The sequence below is a fragment of the Marmota flaviventris genome, chromosome 5 (genome assembly GCF_047511675.1).
Source record: "Marmota flaviventris isolate mMarFla1 chromosome 5, mMarFla1.hap1, whole genome shotgun sequence".
NCBI classification, from domain to species: Eukaryota; Metazoa; Chordata; class Mammalia; order Rodentia; family Sciuridae; genus Marmota; species Marmota flaviventris.
In genome coordinates this window covers 92340828-92364053 of record NC_092502.1, presented here as the reverse complement: position 1 = coordinate 92364053, position 23226 = coordinate 92340828, and the positions used below count along the sequence as shown (strand labels likewise).

Genomic DNA, 23226 nt, shown 5'->3' with positions numbered 1-23226 from the left:
TAACTATAAAACTATTCTGGCTGTTTGAATGTATAAATTGAACACAGTCATAGCGTTTCACCTTCCATGCATACTTTTACTTTCCTCATTGGCTGAGAACCCATATTCAAAAGAGATCTTTTTAAATTGAATTTGACAGAAGCAAGTTATAAACTTTAGTATAAATAACCTTCAAGAAAGTAAATAATGTGATTTATAATTAGGATGCATCAATTTGAAATAAGAGATCAAAATTGATTTGTAGAAAAGAGTAAAAACGTTGCATAGTTATTTCAGATTCTATTGTATAATTTTGAAAAGACAATATAAATCACTATAGTTTCAAATTAATAAGTAATTAAAGTAAATAATATTTTGTCCTTATGCACATTTAGTTAAGTCTTGAAGAAGTGCAGTGGTTTCCCTGGCCCCATCCTCCCCCTTAAGGCCAAGAGTTCTTGCAATAAATACTAATTCATTGTTATATGATATACTAAAGTGGCTTTGCCATTGTGAGGGATTGTTTTTTTACAAAGGTGTTCCATCAAGCTGGTGAGTGGATAAACTTTACCAGGAAAAAAGACAAGAGGATAGAAACAAACACAGAACAAACTAAGGCAACTTAGAATTCTTGTCTACCTATTAAAAATGGGCTTAAAGAGTAAAAGCAACTTCATATGGCGCTTACAAAACATAGGAACTGAAAGAATCATGTGACTACTCATTCCTTTGTCTTATCTACTAATGTCTAACCCATGCCTCCTGGAGTTAAATAAGATCCCAGTTCTCTTGTTCTTAAAATAAATAAATAAAAACATAGTTTTGGGTTTAGGGGAAAATTAAGCTTAAGCATTTACCTTCCATTTTTTAGTACAACACTATGAACCAGCTCAACCATTACAGTTTGAATTTCTGATGGAAGAGGAGAAAACATGGGGTGGAGGAAAAGCTAAGATCAAAAACCCACAAAAATGAAAAGCTACATGTGACATGGACAAATAGAGGGAAAAAAGTAATCGTTATCATTGGGTGCAAACACTTCACTCAAATTATCTTGGTCAGTAATATACAAATATTGTCAAAATAGGCAGAGGGGAGTTGTGAGGCTTTTTTAGACAGCCTCCTCCCTCTAGATCATGCACATGATACTCAATCTGGGAATTGCCTTTCTTTCTTAACACAATTATTTCTCTTCCTTTTCTCTGTAAGGACTTGTTCCAAGGTTGTTAGTAAGAATGAGCATTAAGATACAAGTTGGTTCCCATGTGCAAAAATTTCCCCATTCTACCTGTGGGTGCTGTGCTTTTGTTTAAAAGGATGATGATAAGCTTAAGCAGATATCTGGCTACTTAGGGGTCAGTTGTTGCATATTCCTGAGAACAGCTCTGTATGTGGTTTGGTATTCATTTTTCTCCATTTACACATATAATTATTTAACAACAGAGAATAAGTCATATACCCAAAGCTTTGAAGAAATAGAACATTTATTCTAAGGAGAGATGATACCCTGATAATCTGATAGCTATTGGAAGAAGATATATGACTAATCACATTGACAGAGAAATAAAGGATTGGACATGTGTAGACTTTTTAAAATAGTGACATTGGCCAAGGACATTTTTTATGAAATTTTTAATTAATTAATTAATTTATTTATTTATTTATTTTTGTCTTGATGGCTAAGGAACCAAATTAAAGAAAGGAAATGAACTTTGAGGTAAGCTGGAATTTATCCAGCTTAAGAATCTACCACAAAAATAGTTCTGGGAACTGACATATTTAACACCCCATAAAAATATTTTCTTGCATGCACAGAGTTATCCTTAGTGTTAATTTTTCTGAGACATTGTGTCAGTTTTAACTGGAGACTTCAGTGCTGAACTTGAGCCCGTTAAATCTTAATGACTATTCTGTGATGTCCTATCAAACTATCTATAAAACTTAACTGGCTATTCATGGTCAAATACAAAGTAACTAATTACTAAAAATTGTGAGGCTGTCTAGTAAGATTCAAAATGCAAATGCATTGTACATTTGCATTGTATTACAAAAGCTGGTGTGTTGGAAATTGCTGTTAGATGCCTGAGCATGCCTGTAGATAAGTGTTTTGAGCTCTTTAAAGGCTGAGTAACTGGTAATGTAGTTAAAAAACTAGGTTAAGCCAGTCTTCAATTGTTAGTCGGCTGATTTCATGTTTGTTTTAGAACTCTGGTCTCCTAAAAACTTTCATCATAATTTCACTTTATGAAACATTTATGAAGTGTGTAGAAAATTACTGTGTCAGCTATGAACCCAAGTGATAATTTCCCCTTCCCATAGTTCCAGGACATTTTTTCTCACAAGAAGAAAACTGTTTTACCTTTTCCTTAAGAGTCGCAGACTTAATTGACACACACACACACACACCTATACACCCCCCGGCAGCAGAATATTATCTGGCAACTTTGAAGTACATGGTTCAAATGGAATTACTCTAATAACAGTTCTTGCAAGGTCCATGTGGGTATGTCTCATCTAAATTGGTTATTCTCCTTAGATTCAAAATTATAGCCTGCAAATTGAAAATTATATATAGCTTTTGCTAGGCGAGACCATAATTCTAGGCTTTCACCATTTTTTTCCCTATCCCAATAAATCACACTCAAAGTAGGCCTGACACTAAACTGTCCTTTAGCTTCCAGGAGAGTCCTAGCTTAGCAGTTGACGAGGCACTGCTACTCAGGTTCTCAGTAGACCTTGAGACTTATGGAGAATTTGTTCACTTTCTCTTCTTCTCAATAAAATATGCTCCAGGCCAGTATTGACTGTCTTCTGTTCCTGTAGATCCAGTAGCTCACCTGCACCGTTCATTCTAAATCAGGCTTTCATCCGTCCCATATCAGTAACGGTCAGGTTCAATCCATGTCAGAAGGTGATAGCTATAGACCTCTAGTATGTTTATGTTCACTGTACCTATTTTCATATCCAAGATACCCTGCAAGCTACTCAAGTAACCTTTCAGAGGTTTACACACTGTGGATCACAACACATTGGTGAGTCCCGTTGACAACATACTTCAAATAGAATGAAATGGAGTGGAAAGGAATAGCATAGAGTCAATAGAATAGAACAGAATAGACTAGAACAAGATGTTAACTTAGGCTTCATAAAATTCTTCTTTTGTGATTGTAATAGTTCACATTATAAAATGAATTTTTTTGTGATTTGTGATCAAAGAGTTTTTTTAAAATATTTAATTTTTAGTTTTAGGTTGACACAATATCTTTATTTTATATTTATGTGGTACTGAGGATCAAACCCAGTGCCTCACGTGTACTAGGCAAGCTCCCTACCACTGAGCCACAACCCCAGCCCCTGGTCAGAGAGTTTTAATGTCAGCATTATTGAGTAGACTTGACTCCTCAGTGTCTCTGAAATTGGTTTATCTACAGATATTTTGGATAAGCTGAATTGATTCTGGGAAATGATCATAGCTTTTCACCCTTCTTCTCTTTCCCCCTTCTATTAATAAACAAACAATCACAGGGAAGAATCACTGGCCATAGGAATTATTCATATGCTTACACAAGTCTACAAGTCACAAACCTAAATTGTGTTCAAGCCTCTGCAGCCCAGGAGCCACTTTGTCCTTCTGCAAAGCCCAAATCTCTCTATACCTTTGCTACTATTTAAATAGAGAGTAAAAGAAATACTGAGCATACAAATTTAATCCCACAAATTTACTTTTAGTTTATCATATTCTCTTAGCCAGACCTACAAAAAATCGAATTAGAATTTAGTTTTTATTTATTCATTCAACTAATTTTTGGACCCTACTTTGATGAGAAAGATTTAATTCCATATGATTGAGATAATGGTTTCATTGGGCTTATATTCTAGTAGGGGATCAAACAATAAGCAAATGTGTACCTTGTATTAAGGTTTTCCAGAAAGGCAATAGGAGATACACTATGAAGTATCGGCTCATGTAATGATGAAGACTGAGAGGTCTTCTTCACAGTCTGCCATATCAAACTGGGGACCCAGAAGATATGTGGTATAATTCAAAGGCCTAAGAGCCAGAGAGTGAATATTGTGGATTCCAATTCCACATCTAAAGACCTGCAAACCAGGAGTGCTGAGGGCAGGAGAAGATGCATGCCCCAGCTCAAGCAGTCAGGCAGAGGAAAGAAAGCATTTCAACCTTTTTACTCTGTTTAGACAGAGGGTTGGAGGATGCCCACCCACATTGGCTAGGGCCCTCAGCTTTGCTCAGTTCAAAAATTTAAAAGCTAATCTCTTCTGTAAACACCCTCATAGACACACCCGAAATAATTTAATCAGATATCTTGGCATCCTTTAGCCTAGTGAAGTTGACATATAAAATTAACCATCACATAAATTATATAATTATATAATTAGATGTTTATAAGTACTGCGAAGAAAGTGAATCAGGAAAGAGGGAGATGAGTAGAAAAAAAGATACTGAGACGTCCATTTTAAATAGGTTGCCCAGAAAGTTTTCAGTGACTGTTTGAATGTGATCAAACTTCAACATATCTGACAATGTGTTGGAGAAGTCATGAAGTGGAAAGGAAATTCCAAAATTGAAACCACATAGACGACTAGTGATCAAAAGTGAGGAATGCAAACTACCCAAATGAGGTGTATGGGGTTTCTTTGAACAGTTTGTAAACCTAATCCATAAGCTTTGCTATTACTTGTTCCACCCATAGTATCCTAATGCCGATTTGGAAGTTCATGCATTTTGCCTTGTCATCTTCTGAATACCTCTTGGTTTTAAATTTGTTGAGAGCACTGGTTGGTGACCAGGTATTTTGGAATTAGTGTTGACCCTTGTTAAGAAAGTGCAGGAACACAATCGATATTTTCTCACCAAGACCTAGCTCAGATCACTGAATCTTCCTTACCTCTAAATGTCTGTCAATTTTAAAAATAAAAGCCCATGTTTTGGAAAAAAGACCTTTGAACTTTTGGATAACTTTTTTTTTAAATTACCTTTTTTTTCTAATTTAAATATGATGCATGCCTACTCTTAGAAATAGATTAACAAATATCTTAACTCCACACCATTTTGCAGTTGGGTTCCTTGTTTTATTTTGATGAGTTTGTTTTAGTAACACATCTCAAATTGTTAGAATCAGAAGGTCAGTTGAGGTAAAATTAAAACAAGCAGTTTAGAAGATTGTAAACACAGAATAAATTTCAGCCTCCTGTAAATGCAGTGTGATTTCCATAATAAAGCCCTTATTGTTGTCACTGGTGCATAGCTTAAAGGCTGCAATTACAACAAAACATAATATTGCACTGCATTTTCCTTAAAAATGGCAATTAAATTCATTGAAATCATATTTTCCACTAAAAAATTAAGAAATATTATGTGTTCTCAATGGAATCTACCAACTCCTTGAGAACACTTTCTTAGTGATAGTAGTACTAACTCGCTTATCCACTTGATATATTTTTTTTAATTTCTGTAATTTTTTCCTCTAAAACGTTTTCTAAGTACATTGCTTTTCACACTAGTGACTCCTTGCTAATTTAAGTATTTAAATACTTTGATGATTTCACTTTTCCCCCCTGTAGTAGAATGTCATCTTGACACAAGCCTGATTTCCTTAGTATACTCTTTTTACCTTTTTCTTAATTGTAATAATGTACATAACATAAAATTCAACATTTAACTATTTTCAGTGTGTAGTTCAATATTATTAAGTACATTCACAATGTGGTAGGGACACCTTTGCTATCAAATTTTCCAGAACTTTCTCATCATCCTAAACATAAACTCCATATCCATTTAATAATGACTTGCTGTTCTCCCTTCCTCCCATCTCCTGATAACCTCTATTCTACTTTCCATGTTCATCTCTATAAATTTGCTTATTCTAGGAACTTAATGTGAGGGAAATTGTTTGTCCTTTTGTGTATGGCTTTTATTTAACAAAATGCTTTCAAGATTATCCAACTTATAGCATATATCAGAATTTTATTCCTTTTTATTCCCAAGTGTCTTAGTCTGTTTGGAATACTATAATAAAATACCATAGATTGGCTAACTTACAACAAAAATGTATTTATCCTGGTTCTGGAGGCTGAGAAGTCCAAGATCAAGGTGCAAAAGTTTGGTGTTTGCTAGGATCTGCTTTTTGATTCGTAGTGAGTCCAATGTTGAGAATCATGTCTGAGTCCTGTTACCCCATGTTAACGATTGAACACCCAGGAAACGCTGAGGCAAGAGCAAAAAATTTTATTTAATGGATAGAGAGAGACACATACTCCTCTGCAGAGGACCCTCCAAGTTGGTGCCCAAGGGAGTGGGGATGTCCTACCCCTTTTATCCTTTCTTCTCACGCCCCCTCCTCCCCTGATCTTGTCTACATGGTCAAAAGGTGGTAAAGGAACTTTCCAGGGTGCCTCTCCATATCTGCCCAGAAAGGAAGGAGAAGAGCTGCCTGGGAGGTACTTCATTAACAACTCCTTATTGGGAGGAACAATTCCCTGGAGGAAGGGAAGTGCCCTGGAAGTGTTAGCAATTTATTTCCTCTTGAATCAACCCCATTTTCCTGACCCAATCATTTAATACCTACACTGACTGTCCTTTTGCTCTCCCTCCACCTCAATAGAAGGTGATTTCTTGGTGCATCCTCACGTGGTGAAAGGGGCAAGGAAGCACTGAGGCCTCTTTTATCAAAGTACTGTAGAGAAATGTTTAAGCTCTTTTTTTCCATTTTTGAATTGGGTTGTTGGTTGTTTTGTTTATTCTGAATAACATAGTCTTTTATATAGATACCTTTATCCCTTGGGCCCAAACCTATGTTTAAGGAGCTTCTTTTTAATGAGAACATTGACGTGGTTCTATTTTATGTTAACTAGTCAACCCTAAATGTAAGTTGTTTCTAACATTCCTAATTATAAATACCTTCTTCACTAAACATTGATTTGTAGGCAGCAGAAATTTGAGTAGCTCATCAAATGTGAGACAACTTGGGAAATAATTAACTAACGTTATTTCCACTAAATAGAGCATGAATTTTAAATTTGCCAAATGGAATCTATAGTAGTTATTTAACAATGTGCCCTCCCCCCCTTTCACGGCCATCACCCACTCCCATCACCCACTCTTCTTACTGAGGCCCCAAAGAGGGTAAAAGATGCCTCTTCAGCTGTAGATTAATGATAAAGCTGATGAAGCTTAAGTTTCCGGACCTCTCACCTGCATAGATGCCTTCTGAGATTCTGTACCTAATTATGGTTTTACACTTAAGAAATCTCCAGGTTTTATGAGCTTCGAGTCCACAAAACCCAGCTATGCCTCTGGATATGGTTCCTCCATTTGAAATCATGTCTTAATTTCTGTTGCCAAGCTGGAAAGCCAGCATAGGGGCTGTGGTTCAGTACACTGAGATATTGTACTGGGCTTTCTTCCTTTCAGAGTTTCTGATCTGGAGAGCAAGCAATCCACTTTTCTGCAGAGTTCCAGACAAAACACAGGCTATGGGTATTTCTAGTATATTCTATTGGCTTCTCCACCAGGTTCTGTCAGCACATAGCACTTGCTTTGCTCTAGTCACTGAAAAGAACCTGCAGGCCAAATTTTGGGAATCTGGGTCCTAGTTGTCCATATAAATTGAGCATATCCTTTTGTACTCTGCACAGAGCCTAAATAGAACTTTGTACTTACACAGTGAAAGCAAAGAGTGAAATTGCCCAAGCTGCTTCCTAATCTGAGGATTTTTGTGAGTATAGCATAGGCTGTTTCCTAATTTCATCAGAAATTTAAAACAAAACAAATAAACAAACAAAAAGGAGCCTTCTGGCCCTTTATCAAAATACATGATTTCATTAAAGATGAATTTTGATAAAATTTAAATATTAACATATTCTCTCCTGTCCTGGTACAGGCATTAATGACAAAGGAAATAGTCATCTACATAAACTTTTTCTTAAATTATTCTATTTTCTCTGAAACACATTTGCCAAGTGGAATCTATAGTAGTTATTTAACAATGTGCCCTCCCCCACCCCACACTTTTATGGCCATCAGTAACAGAAAGGGTAGTTACAAAATTTGGAAAGGGAGGAAACTAGAATTAACCCCGTGGTATTGGGTTGGAACTGGAAGTATTGGTGTGAACTAATGATTTTCATTATTTGGAGACAGATACAGAAATATACAGTAGTCATCCCTATCAGTGATTTCAGTTACCCACGATCAAACTTGGTCAGAAAAATATTAAATGGAAAATTCCATAAATAAGCAATTCATGTTTTAAATTGTATGACATTCTATGTAGCATGATTAAGTCTTATGCCATCCAGTTCCATCTAGCTAGGATATAAATCATTTGTCCAGCATAGCCACACTGTATACTACCTGCCCATTAGTCACTTAGTAGTCATTTTGGTTATAGTGTCATCTGGAGCAGTATTGCTTTGTTTGTGTTCAAATAACCATTAATAAAGTCTCAAAAGTGCAAGAGTGATACTGGCAATTTGAATATGTCAAAGAGAAGTCCTAAAGTAAAAGAAAAGTTCTCAGCTTCATAATGGGCATATATATTTAGGAAAAAAACAGTATATATGAGGTTCAATACTATTCATAGTTTCAGGCATCCTCTAGGGTCTGAGAATTTATCCTCCAAGAATAAGGGAGAACAGCTGTAGATGTAAGTATGTGTGTGGGGGTGGGGGACATACATCTAATTTCTAGCTCTGGTTACTGAGAGAGCGTAGAAGCAGCAAAAACAATGACCACACCTAGCCCCAGACCACAGTTTCTAAATATCTTTCTCTCCCAAGAGAAAACAGTACTGGAAAGTGAAAGTCTGAAATACCTTGGGCCAATAACAAGTAGATGCTAGCAGAAAAATGAGGGCCATAACAAAGGTATAGAAACCTTCTTGAAGTATGGACAATTGGGGCATCAAAATAAATGAGAATAATAATAGATAAGGACTCACTAAGTAATATAGAAATCTAGAAGTCCATATTATAAAAATAAATGAAAGAACAAATCAAATATTTGATAAAGAAAAAGATACATAGTTTTCAAGTAAAGCCACATAAGATACTTATTAATTACAAAGATCTTGCCCTTTGTAAAGGCTCACTTTTTAGTGGAAAATCCAGGAAGCCACTACCTTCATCAAGTGGCCAAAATGAGCATCTTCCCTAGAGGAACAAATGGAATTCTTGTGCCTCTAGATAGAGTGCTATTAAGAAGAACCTAGCATCACTTTTGTGATTTCTGCCAAAGTTTACAATCTAACTCTAATCCTGAGGAAACATCAAATAGACTCAAATTTAATGCCACTCTAGAAGAAAACCTGTCTGGTAATTATCAAACGTGTTCATGTCAGAAAAGTCAAAGACACAGAACCATTGGGATTAAAGAAGACTACAGAGATGCGTCAGTCATACAAGGCTGGATCTTTCTGTATAAAGGAAGTTATTAGAATAACTGAGACATGAGGATAGTAGTGATATTTCAAAGTTAATTTCCCTATTTGATGATATTGTGTCTAACTACAAAAATATCTTTGTAGAAAATATACATCAGAGTACTCAGAGAGTAAAGGAGGATCAGGTTGGCAACTTCAAAATGGATCAAAATTTTTAAATAGAACTTTTATGTTAATTGACGATGATGGGTAAACAAGGCCTTGAGGTCTGTCAGGAGGGTTCTCAGTAGTGCAGTTCATTTTGAGATCTTTCAACAGCTTGAACATATGTTTATTATGGCTTCTAACAACTCTTCACCTTCTAAATCTTATAAAACTTGTTATCTAAATATCAAATAAAATTCAAAATAGACAAACAGAAATGGTAATAAAGTTCCTTAGATATGAAAAAAAAACTGTTCAGAAAACCATTGAAACACATTGCTTGAGAACATGATGGGTAGAATGAACTCAGGGTTGACAGTAAATTCGTCATTTCATCTTTGCTCTTAACCTTCACAATATATTTTCATGTCTTCACAGTAAAAAAAAAAAAAAAAGAAAGAAAGAAAAAAGAAAAAGAGTTGAACATGTTTTCCATCACACAAAAAACGTATAAGATTTCTGATCTTAAATGCCTGGTTGGATTATGCTAATTTGGGGAGCACCCTGCTTCCTTCCATTCCAGTGGAACAGATTCACTGGGGCTCTGTAATCCATGTGGTACTTCCTGAACAGTCCAGCAGGTGGTAGTCTAGGAGAAGGACAGTTCTGTTCCTTCCCAGTCATCAGGCCTAAAAGCAGACCCATTGGAAAAGCATGAATAATGTGGACTCAGGGATGTGCTTTGCCTTCTTTGGCATGAGACTAGGATTTCCGAGATTGTTCGGGTAAAATGGGTACTTAGGCATAGAGTATCTGGCACAAGAAAGAAGCCAAAAATATTTTTGTGTATATGTATAACTATGCAATCTTCTGAAGCTAAAAATTTCTTTCTTTTTTAATCATTTCTAGAAATTCCACTGATTTTATATCTCTTTGCCCTGATTTCTATGGCATGGCTCTGGGGAGGACTGCACATGGCCTACAGACAGTTCTGGATGTTGGTTCTCTTTGTCATTTTCAACAGTCTGCAGGTAAGCCTTATGGTCTTATTGATAAGATACATTCAATGAATATAAGACATGGAGTCTCAATATCAAAGATGTAATAGTTCATGTATAGATGAATTCGTGCACTTCTATTTATTTTATAACTCATACAGAGTTATAAAATAAATAGAAGGGGACTATCTTTAACATCTGAAATATGGTTTGGATTTTAACTTGTTTATCATATACATAGGGAAAATATTTAAAAATTTTATTCTTCATTTTGATAACATCCAAGTAACTACAAAAGTATATTCTTTTCAGCAAGATTGATGTTGATGAACTTTGCAGATGGCAACCATATAGGACCTATACACATGGACTGTAGCTATGTCTAGAAATTAGATAAGCTGAGGAGTGAAATAGCAGTAACCAAGCAATCCCCTTTTAAGCCTAATGCTGAAGAGTATGTGAGAATGTTTGGTTTTACTAAGAAATGAATCAATATCCATGTCCAACAGTTTACAATTTCAATTAGTTTTGTGAATATTCCTGAATAACATAACTAGAAATTATATAACTGCAGTAAAAATTAAACCTGACTTTTTAGTGCTTTTGTTAAATGGAAAAATACTACATCCCATGATTAACAAGCAGGATAAATAAACACTTTTCCTCATGTTTCAAAGTGCAGAGGTCTGTCCTAGTCTAAAATAATTTCTTCAATTTATCAAAAGTACCTCTATATAGTCCTTATTTGGGACACCATCATACAAGGAACATGTGTGTATCTTTATGTGTGATTCTTTTTTTTTTATTGGTTGTTCAAAACATTACAAAACTCTTGACATATCATATTTCATACATTAGATTCAAGTGGGTTATGAACTCCCATTTTTACCCCCAATACAGATTGCAGAATCACATCGGTTACACATCCACATTTTTACATAATGCCATATTAGTAACTGTTGTATTCTACTACCTTTCCTATCCTCTACTATCCCCCCTCCCCTCCCCTCCCATCTTCTCTCTCTACCCCATCTACTGTAATTCATTTCTCTCCTTGTTTTTTTTTCCCATTTCCCTCATAACCTCCTATATGTAATTTTGTATAACAATGAGGGTCTCCTTCCATATCCATGCAATTTCCCTTTTCTCTACCTTTCCCTCCCACCTCATGTCTCTGTTTAATTTTAATCTTTTCCTCCTGCTCTTCCTCCCTGCTCTGTTCTTAGTTGCTCTCATTATATCAAAGAAGACATTTGGCATTTGTTTTTAGGGATTGGCTAGCTTCACTTAGCATAATCTGCTCTAGTGCCATCCATTTCCCTGCAAATTCCATGATTTTGTCATTTTTTAGTGCAGAGTAATACTCCATTGTGTATAAATGCCACATTTTTTTAATCCATTCATCTATTGAAGGGCATCTGGGTTGGTTCCACAGTCTAGCTATCATGAATTGTGCTGCTATGAACATCGATGTGGCAGTATCCCTGTAGTGCGCTCTTTTAAGGTCTTCAGGGAATAGTCCGAGAAGGGCAATAGCTGGGTCAAATGGTGGTTCCATTCCCAGCTTTCCCAGGAATCTCCATACTGCTTTCCAGATTGGCCGCACCAATTTGCAGTCCCACCAGCAATGTACAAGAGTGCCCTTTTCCCCACATCCTCGCCAGCACTTGTTGTTGTTTGACTTCATAATGGCTGCCAATCTTATTGGAGTGAGATGGTATCTTAGGGTGGTTTTGATTTGCATTTCTCTGACTGCTAGAGATGGTGAGCATTTGGCAAATTCTTCAGTCAGAACGTAGCTTACATGGTAGTATCTAATCTAGGTATAATGTCAACCTAGGAAGGGAAAAGTACATAATAGCTTAAAGGTTTGGAATAGAGTTGATACAAATTGATACGTGGGTATCTCTCTATAGATATAACTGAATACCTACTCCTGCCTAGCAATGTGCTGGTGCTGCCAGTTCCCCGGCAGAAGATGTCTCTGCCCTTCTAGGGTCTGATGATTCAAGGGAGTAAGAATTAGCTAAAAGAACATATGATGGCAAGTGACATATTAACAGAGCATTATGAGAGCTGAGTAAGAGGCTATTTTCTCCTGCCTGCGCTGGCATGTGAGCACAGCCTGAAGGTGAGCCTTCAGGTCAGAGGCCCTGTTTCCATCACCTTTGGATCCCTAATGCCTAGTGGAACTAAAATCAAGGTCCAAATTGATAGCCAACAGATGTATTTTATTTGGCAGACACTCAATGGTACATAGGAGTAATTTAAATTTTTAAATATTTGCTGCAAGAGTTTAAAATTGAGAAATGTCACATTAAAAACCTGTATTTCTGGCTTTTTAAATTTTTCTTTATTTATTTTGTGGTACCGGGGATCACAAGTGTTCTACTACTGAGCTTCTTCTCCAGCCCCATTTCTGTCTTTTCTTAAATGCAATACTTGTATGCCAGCATTTTTCAATTCCTGATCAGATACTGTCCCTTTAGGTGGAGTGTATGACCTCAAGTTGTACCTGATATATGCTTCATTCATCCTCTCTGCCCTTTAGTTTTAATAATTTTAATGATTGTTAAATAAGTGAGGCATATGTAGTTAGAGATGCATATTTCAGGCAGAGAAAACTGTTAACCAAGTCTGCAAGAAGAGAATGTGAACAATCTTGTCTAGATGAAGCAAAAGGTTTGGAGGGGGAAAAAAAGGTTTTGCAATTAGAAAAGAAGTGGTAGAAGAGGAGACAGAGAGGGTAGGTTGCCCTAAAATGCCAACTCACCATGCTCAGGATGTTAAACTTCAGCCTCTGATAGCAAGCCATCAAAGTTATCATTTTGTTGTTGTTGTTGTTTGTTTGTTCTATTCTTTTTTTTTTTTTTTTTTTGGCACCGGGGATTGAACTCTGGGACACTCAAACACTGAGCCATAACCCCAGCCCTATTTTGTATTTTATTTAGAGACGGTCTCACCGAGTTGCTTAGCACCTTGCCATTGCTGAGGCTAGCTTTGAACTAGTTATCCTCCTGCTCAGCCTCTCTTGGATTACAGGCATGGGCCACAGTGCCCAGCTGCGACTTTTTTTTTAAATTTTCATCATTTTTGAATTTTTTTTTTTTCATATTGAATGGGACTGACATGACCGAACCTACTCCTTAGATGGTGAAGTAGAAATGTTGAGGAGTGGCTATTGAAAAGTGCAGCTATTATCAGATAAGCTATTGACATGATCTAGTGTTCTGGCAATCCACCTGGGGATAAAGAATAGGTGAGAGAGTTGTGGAGATAAATATTAAAGAAACTTGGTTGGCCAATTCAAAGTAAGAATGTAGAGTAGAAATTTCTGGCTTGGGTGAATGGCTAGGCACTGACACCTTTCATCAAAGTGAAGATCACATAATGAGCAAGACTCTAGTGAAAAGGCAGGAAAATTGGTGAAATTTTGGAGACACTGGTAAGCGTAGCAATGTTTTCATACCAAGATATAGGGAGAGGGTCAGTGAAAGAGATTGTTAATAAGTGATCAGAGAGTTAAGAAGAGAACCAGAATAAGAGTTTGCAGTTGTTAATAGAAAATTAAACTTCAGATAGAAGCAATACTACTTTCTGCCAAGTGTTGTAGAGAAGTTAAATAGGATGTAAGCTGAGGAGCCATTTGGTCTAAGAAGGTGGTTCCCAAACTGTAGTGAGCATTAGAATTTCCTGGAGGGCTTGTTAATATGCATATCATCAGGCTCTACACCAGTTTCTGAAACAGTAGGTCTGGGTGGACTTAGAAAATTTACATTTCAAACAAGTTCCCAAGTGATGCTGACTCATCTAGCTTAGGAGCCACAGTCTGAGAAAAGAGGAGTTAAATGGAGAATGCAGAGAGGGAGAGTAATAGTTCAGGAAAGGAGGTTGATTGATTGATTCAAAGGAGAATTTTGGTTTTGCTTTCTTTCCTTATAAAAAGAAACAACAAAGGAGGAAGGGACAACTGTAGGACCCTGGCCATGGCAAGATCACAGATGAGGCAGGAAGAACAGAAGGTTTAGAAGGCCCCTCTCTGAGCCTAGGAAAGAACAGCCGGTAGACAAGAAAAACTGCTTTAGAGCTGAGATTTGGGATTTATAGCAAATGCACTGCCTTTTTTCTTAAGGCAAGAAGCAAGGTCATTTGTGTAGAGGAATGTGTGGAAAGCTTGAGATGAAAATAACAAAAGATATAGAGTAATTTCTGAGCAGAAAGCTAATGAACTATGTTGGAAAATGGTCAAGAAACATATCTTTTAGAAACCAGTGGAATTCAACAGAGATTAGACAACTTTAATTTGTAATTGAACCTGTCATTAGTAATAAAATAAATGCAAACCTTAAGATTATGATGGTAGCATGTGTAACCTATCACAGCACTTACACAGAAAACTTATGGAGCTTTCATAGAGGCTTGAAAATAAAGAAGGACTGTTAGCATTGTACTGTAATTCATTGGGAAGTATTTTTTCTTTTTTAAATTATGATCTCTTTCTTTAAGGAACTTATTACAAGTTAAGTACAAACTAAAAATATTTCAAACACATGTTTAATGAGATTAATTCAAGCTACGGGACATTAATGACTATTTGGATCACTATTGCTTGGTACCTGGCACACTGGCACACTCCTGGTATAGATAAGTGCTCAATGAATCAGACCTAAAATTAATGCCTAATAAGAAACCCTTGGAAAACATCATCTCTCCAGAGTTGATTGGGGTTCATTTAATTTATAAATCGCTTCGGGTCTTCCGTTTAGGAGTTTCTGTGGAATATCACTGTAGAGTAGCGAGACCTTCCAAGTATGTTCCGTGAAGATTCAATGGTTTGTTTTATTTTGGTTTCTTGTTTTTTTGTACTGGCCCTTGTGTTCTTTACTAGCCTTTATCAGTACCAGTGTATTAGTCGGCTTTTCATCACTGTGACCAAAATACCTGACAAGAACAACTTAGAGGAAGACAAGTTTATTTTGGCTCATGGTTTCCGGGGTTCAATCCATGGTCAGCCAATTCCACAGCTCTGGGCCCGAGGTGAGGCAGAACATCATGGCAGGAGGGCACGGTGGAGGAGTACTGTCCTGCTCAAGGTGGCCAGAAAGCAAAGAGACAAAGGTGCTGAGGGTAGGGGTGGGGATGGGGGAGGAGGCTGCATGGAAGATGATCCCTTCCAGGGAAGACCCCTAGTGACCCATATCCTCCAGCCACTGCCCACCTGCCTACATTTAGGTAACATCCATTCAAACTAGGATGGACTGATTAGATCACAGCTTTCATAATTTAATAATTTTACCTCTGAGTATTCCTGAATTAACAGGAGCTTTTAGAAGACACCTCATGTTCAAACTATAACAACCTGTGACCACAAAATTACATCATGGTTCTTGTGCTTGCCTACTTGATTCTGCTCAGAGATTATTGCCTCACTTTGGATCCAGAATATTATGATATCATATGTCTTCTGAGAGTGATGGATAAAAATACATATATTTATAATATTGTTTTTTATATTTACTGTTTGATGCATTGTAAATAAGAATATCTTGATCATGTACAATGTTTTTAGGAATTTATTAATCATTTTCTGAAAGATAAAGGTTAAGTCATCATACTTATAATACATTTGAGCATTTAAGAAAATGTACATGAAATACTTTGCAAACATGATAATGCAAATACTCCAATATATCTACTATTAATTTATTGCTTAATAATCTTCCTTGAACTGGTTATAAAAAAAAAGTTCCCAGAGAACTTAATCTTAATTTTTATGCAAGATGTTATTGGGTTTTTTTTTTTAATTTACTTATTTTGCAGCCCTGAAGATTGAACCCAGGGATGCTTGACTATTGAGCTACGGTTCTAACCCTTTTTATATTTTATTTTGAGATACAGTCTAATTAAGTTATAGAGGCTGACCTTGAACTTGCAATCCTCCTGTCTCAGCCTCCCAAATTACTGGGATTGCAGGTGTGCACCACCTCACCCAGCTTGTCCTCATTATTTTTTTAAAAAATAATCAAGAATATATAAATAATGAGGACAAGCTGGGTTTTGGTTTCTTGTTTTTTATATAGTTTGTTTTTTAAAAAAATAATCAAGAATATATAAATAAACTATTGGGTTTCAAAAAGTCAGAAGAATACAGAGAATTAAGGTGGAAACATCCTTTATGTTGATTCCATGGGAAGCTTTTCCTAATTTTAGTACTTACTAAATATCATGTCAGCATGATCATGATAATTGTATTTTTGCTTCTTCCCCATGTTGTTCTTAAATGAGGTAAACAAATTTTTGAGCTTCCTTGTGCTTTATTTCATTTCAAAATAGGAACTCTGAAACTTAAATTAACTGTTTCATACTCACTCTGTAGCTAGCCCACATTACAAAAGCTTCAGGACTCTCCCTCTCACCTATGGATGGGCCACCACCAGACCCATCTCCTGCTGGCTTTCCAACCCCAGCAGGGAAAAAACTTATTCCTCAGCAGGAAAATCCTATGAAGGACTGACTCTCCTCACCTTGTGCCACATTCTATCCAGGAACCAGTCACATGGTATCTAATACTCTGACCAGCCCTGGGACATGAGCACATTTCAAAAGTGAAAAGAGTCTAATTACAAAAGCCGCACAGAATGGGATTTTCACCAAAAGAAAGGCTTCTCTTACCAACAGGAGGGATCAGGCCAAGAATATAGATGTTCACCGTACACACTCTCTCAAGTTTACTGTTCACTGATTCAAGTGTTGACAAGGCCAAGGACTACTATAGTTGAACTCCCAGGGAACTTCATCACTGTGTCATCAGTTTGGCTGTACTTATGATATGTTTACAGTCAGTGTCTCTATCTTGTCTGCCAGAAATTCATATGGAGTTATTATTTTTTTTTTAATTCCCTGGTCCATTAATCCAGGAACCTTTATTTTCTAAAAAGTTAGCTTGTCACTTCTAAGTGAATTCATGCTTATATTTATACTGTTAAGGTAAGATTGCAATGAATCATAGAGTCGATCTTAAAGCAGGAGACAGAACGTTTGTTCACCAGTTGACAGTCCAGATACACCAGCTGGTGGGCCAAGGGGTAGGTTGCAAATTTACACCCTCCTGGCGTTTAAGTACACCTTTTATTAGTTCAAAACCATATTAAAACTTAAGTGGCTGTTTCTGTGATTGAAAACTGTAAACAAACGCCATGAGATCTAAAATCATAAACAGAAAAGGGAGTGGACCAAAACATCCCTAGTTGTGTACAAGTTAAAGAATGGTTACTAACATCTACACAGTCAATCTCTGACAGGGTACATTGTCTGGGAAAAATGGGAACCAAAGAGAGAGCACTTTTACATTGTACAAGAATTGCCATTCTGTGTTGCCAAACATGCTGTGCTAACCAACTGTTGATAGGGGGCTTTAGGGAGAACCATTTTCTACATTACGTGGAGTCTCAGGGCAAAATGGAGTCTCTTTGGTCATTGCCCATATAGCCTGGCCCATAACATTCCCCCCTTTTCTGGAAACAATAAAACCTTTGATTTATCTTTTAAATTAGGTGAGGGATTGTAATGGCCAAGCATATACATTAACTTGACTGGTGAAATATGTTGTTTTAGCAGCTTGGGCCTTATAACATAGTCCAAGCAAAAGAAAAAACATGACTAACATTTTTTTTGGACCCAGACTGGCCACCATTTGGGGATTTAACCCAATTATTTATTTATACTGACTGTAATTTTTCCCTCTAATGTTAGGAACCTCTTACTGCTGTAAGGAAAAGGGCGATGACCACTTTTGCTGCTTAAAGCTCAGAGGGGGCAACATGCAGTGGGGCAAGCAGTTTGAAGTCCCTTTTTCGAGGGGTCCATGGTAAAAATCTTGTTCAGGGAGAACAGGTTGTAAATTCACCCGGGTGTGGGTGCTTCTATGAGAGGAAACAAAAAGACATGAATACTGAAATAAGATTAATACGAAATAGCAGTTGTAGTATCTGGAACTTGACAATGAATACCATGAAGATGACAGAAATCAATAATTGTTTACTAAAAGTGAAAAAGCTGAGAATTTGTCCCCATGACAAAGGTCTAACAAAGCCTCATAAGGCCCTTTTTTGGGAACGTAAATCTTTAACATTATCAGAGTTATCAGGAATGTAAACACGATATTTACTTAATATAATTTGATTTTTGTAAAATATCTTTTTATTGGCATGACGTCTATGTTCAATAGAGATCCCTTTAACTTTGTTACTTAGGGCTAGATAATTATACTAGCAAACATTGATTAAGCCTCCTGTGTAGGGGGCTAAGAAGATCTGTAGGCCTTAGATGGACTAAAAATTTCTGACTCTGGCAGTTTTTCTTGATAGTCATTCCTGCCCTAGAATTCTCTTTCTTTTATAGTCTCCAGTTTTACTTATTCTTGGGGCTAACACAAATGTACATCTTAAGTTACATTAAAATAATTACTGTTTCCTTTTTTAAATGCCCAGGAATTATTGTGTTTTGGTTTTAACTGTTTTTGTTAGGTTTTTAAGATCAAGCTGGTCAAACTGACCTTGCTCCTATCTATTGATAAGAGTCAGCTGAGTTCCCTTAAGGGACACTCTTGGGGGAACTTGTGAGCAGCCTTTCAGTTCCAATAGTGCCATCTGCGCTAGGATGGGTTGAGATCTTGCTGACCCTGTGGCTTCCCTTGAAAGCATTAAGGGTGTCTTCCCTTTTCAATGACCCTCCTTTTTTGCAGCATTCGCACTGATTGGCTTTTCATTTTCCAGTGTCTCTTTAATCTCCCTCTCATTAATCCAGAGGTTATGTGGCCCAGAGTTGCAAAGCTCTTCCCCTTTTCTCTGGATTCAAGCTGACTCAGAGGGCAAGACCGAAATACTGATTTTCTTGGTTCCTTTATTTTAATCTTAATCCTTAAGTCTTGGTCTTAAACATCTAGCAAGCCAGTCTTACCAGTTAAAGTAAGAGTACTGGGTTTTAACATTGATATTTATAACTTTACAGTTATTTTCATCCCTTTTAATTATTATCTGTCTATAGATAATGGCTTAATATCTCAAATTAACTTACGTTGTTATGCATTAACAGCAGTAAAGTCTACAAGGAAAATTAAAAATCAAATAAACAAAAGTAAAAATATATTTAGTTTGTGTATAATCTTGAACCTTGGGTGAATTATACATTATATCCCCTATTTGAGATCACAATAATCTTTACAACAAAATCAGTCTTTTGAATACAACTTTAAATGAACTGAAATCTGGCCTAATTTGGAGCCATTTTAACATTTAATAAAATGGGAGGCAGAGCCTTATCTCAGATAAGGTGGGGCTCTTCACAAATCTTAAGTAAAGTGTTCTGGTTCTGAAGCTAATCTTTGTCTCTCTCTTTTAGATATTGTTTTATAAGGTTTACATATATTATTTCCTGAGTTTATATGAATGTTAGCTAACATAATGTGACATTACATCTAAAACATGAATCAAAGAAAGGCTAATAACTTTTGCGTGGAAAAGTGGCAAAATATTTTTATGTTTTACATTATTAACCTTTAAATAGATCAGGTTTTCATTATCTTTTAAAAATACCTTTAAATTTTTATATCCCAGTGTAAAACAAATATAAGGTTTGGTTACAAAACACCAAATGAAATAAATAAATCTCCAATAAAATTTTCCATCTTCATAAGTCTAAAATTACCATTACAGACAACTTTAGTTTGGAGAACACCAGCTGATAAAATGTTCCTTTAAATCTTTTACTTTCGAGACTTGTATATCTGAAAGATAAGAACACATTTAATATGTAAAGAAGAGTAATAGTACCACAGTTACATTGATGTTTTTATGTTAATCATGTCTAGCCTTTAATGAAAAATCTAGACTCTGTAATATAGTACAATACTCTAAAGTAACAGTTGCTGTTTAACCAGAGTTGTAAAAACATCAATTTCTTTAAGACTAGTTGCTCTAGAGAATAAAACTTAACAGACACAATGTAAAAAGTAAATTGATATTTTAAGAAACCCTTATCATTTTAACATATAGATCAAACTTTAGTTTATATCAGTACATTAATATTTGACATTAAGGAAAACCCTTGACTAGTTGTAACCGTTTATGTGATTTATATATAACCAACTTAGTTACCCAAACCTTTTAAAATTTACCCTTCATTTACATAGACCTTTTTATTACTTATTTAGGTCCCTTTGTTGTCTCCCGAGTTGTTTAAATTGATAAAGCCAATACATATCCAAACTTGTAAACAATGAATAGAAATAATCACTGGGCTGATACTCAGTTAGCAGGCCCAGGTAGAGCCATCTCAATTATAAAATACTGAAACAGCTATTATCCATACCCGCCACCCACATGTATTGCACACTTCCAGTCATTTAAGTTAGAATCACCCCAGACCGCCTACAAACTGAAAGGCTAACACATGGCCAGCCTGGGAACCTCCAAGATGCTTCTCCACACTAAACCTGAGATCATTCCAATCAGACAATGAACATGCCACAGTCGTTAATATCTTGCATATCATTCTTAGCTATAATTATGTCCTCAAGTATCATTCTGTGTTTAACCTGGACCACTCAAATTCAGTCCAACATACAACATTTATTTCAGGTTTTCTTCTAGGGGTGTCTCACTGACTGACAGTTTTGTCACATGTAGAGAATCACATGTAAGTAATGAGGGTAGCCCGCAGCAACAGGTATGAGCTACTTGGACATACTGGAAAATACACTTTCTAAGAAGGTTCATACACACAGAAGAAGCCTTCCGAATATTGAAATGTATTCTTCCTGGAATGCATAAGCTGGCAAGGGAGCAGAATTTTATGTACTATCGATATGCGACACTTCTCTGTATGTCAGTTATGAGACTTCTCAGCATCTCTAGGGTCCTGTTTGACGGTCTCTCTGTAACTGACTTATACATGTTCATTATACAAGCATCTGGCATCGAGATGTTCCCTGGCAGTTTTTGAATCATTTCCTATTTCAGAGAAGGGAGTTGCAACATGGACTTTGTAGCTAAAAATATAGAGACCATATTCAGACATAAAGATCAGTTGGTTAAAATCATTTTCATTCTTAGCCCCATGTCTTAAACTGCTAAGTAGCTGGGAAATAAGTGACTCAAAGGTGGGAATGTTTTTATCCATTTTTAAAAAAATTGTTCTTTGGTGGCCACTAGAGTGTCTTGAGTTCTTAAAATATTTGTCTTATGTATAAAAATTATGTTTACTCTTTCTCTCCTCCACACCACTTCCCTTTCTCCTTTCTTTCCTCCTCTTTCCCCTTTCTTCCTTCTTTCATCCCCCCTTTCCTTGCTTTTCATCTATATATTGTGGTATATGTTGACGTTCATTTTTAAAATTAAAGCCATCTTTTATTAAGAGATTTTCCCTAATGAAAATAGCCCTTGAGATTTAAGAAATGGGATGTATTTATTTTCTCATGAAAAAGTACAGATTTCATCTCAAATGGAATGTAGAAGAAAATTAATAATCCATCTTTAATTTTTCTCAGTGAGAATTTCCATGTAGTGTCCAGAGGAGCTTCGTGCAGGTGTCTGCTTAGATACAGTACATATTTAGTCTTGGCTGCTGCCTTTTGAGGATAAACAGCTCTTGGGAAACACACATTGTTAAATAATCAGTTACAGAGGACTAATTGTTTCAAGGCACTCCCTTTGCAATTGCTTTCCAACAGCCAGCAGTAATACGAAATGTCACTTTGTTTCCATTGGAGACCAGTGCATGAACTATTCATGAAGAGTGGAAATGCAGTCTTCCCAGAAAACCCTGGAATAAACATGTAGAAGCCAGGGGAGGTTGGAACTCTGTCATTGATTTGTCCCAGAGCTATGTCAAGTTCAGTGGGAAAAAATCACTGCATTTGTTTTGTAGAGTGAGATTCAGAGAGCCTAATGATTGCTTCATGTGCTCTTCAAAACACCCTTGAACATTTCCATAACTTTACAAATAAATATACAGAAGCTGAGATGAGGGGGTATATTTAAATTTTCTTGATCAGCTCATACCATACTGTCCAGTGTTCAGTAGCATTGGGGCTGGTGAAAAGTCATTGTCTTTGTTTGCAATAAACTTCTGATTCCCTTTGACAGTGAATAACATGTCTCAGATTGCCTCCTCATTAGCCTATGGATTGGCCTGGCAAAACTCTTCAGTCAGACTGCAGGATTTTCACTTTTGTTTGAGCTGGCTTCTCCAGAGATCAGTGTCAGGATCTGATCTTCCAGTAAACAGCTTTCACTGATGCAGTTTCAGTAATGCAGGGCTTGACCAGACTTTACCTTCTGATGCCTCACTCTGTTCTTCCAAACAAGTTCCCCACTTCTCCTGTCCTAATGCCAAATGTCTTTTAGTTTATTTCTTTGTGTTGTTTTTGTTTTCCATGTCACTGTCCTCCCTCTGTGACCTCACTTTTTGCATCATAACCCTGTAACATGCCATCGCTAGGTTCTGTCACCTTTACTTCACCTGCAAGAAGATCTAGCACACTCTGGTACTTGAAATGGCAAGCTTATAAGACTGAGAGTAAGCAAGACACATCCCTCCTCTTCAAAATCATTTTGGGAGAACAAAGCAAACAGTATCATATAAAACTGGTTTTTAACCTGGTCGTTCAGATTTCTTGCCTTAGTGTTAGTTTACGATTTTTT

General features: G+C 36.4%; 1 protein-coding gene across 1 annotated transcript in view; it reads left to right on the top strand.

The window, feature by feature from the left end:
* The window catches only part of Adgrv1 (adhesion G protein-coupled receptor V1), a 521596-nt gene that overhangs the window by 448214 nt on the left and 50156 nt on the right, over positions 1 to 23226 (top strand). The window contains exon 86 of the mRNA XM_027927625.2: positions 10437 to 10558. Coding sequence (XP_027783426.2) covers positions 10437 to 10558 — 122 coding nt within the window. The remainder of the gene's footprint in view (positions 1 to 10436; positions 10559 to 23226) is intronic.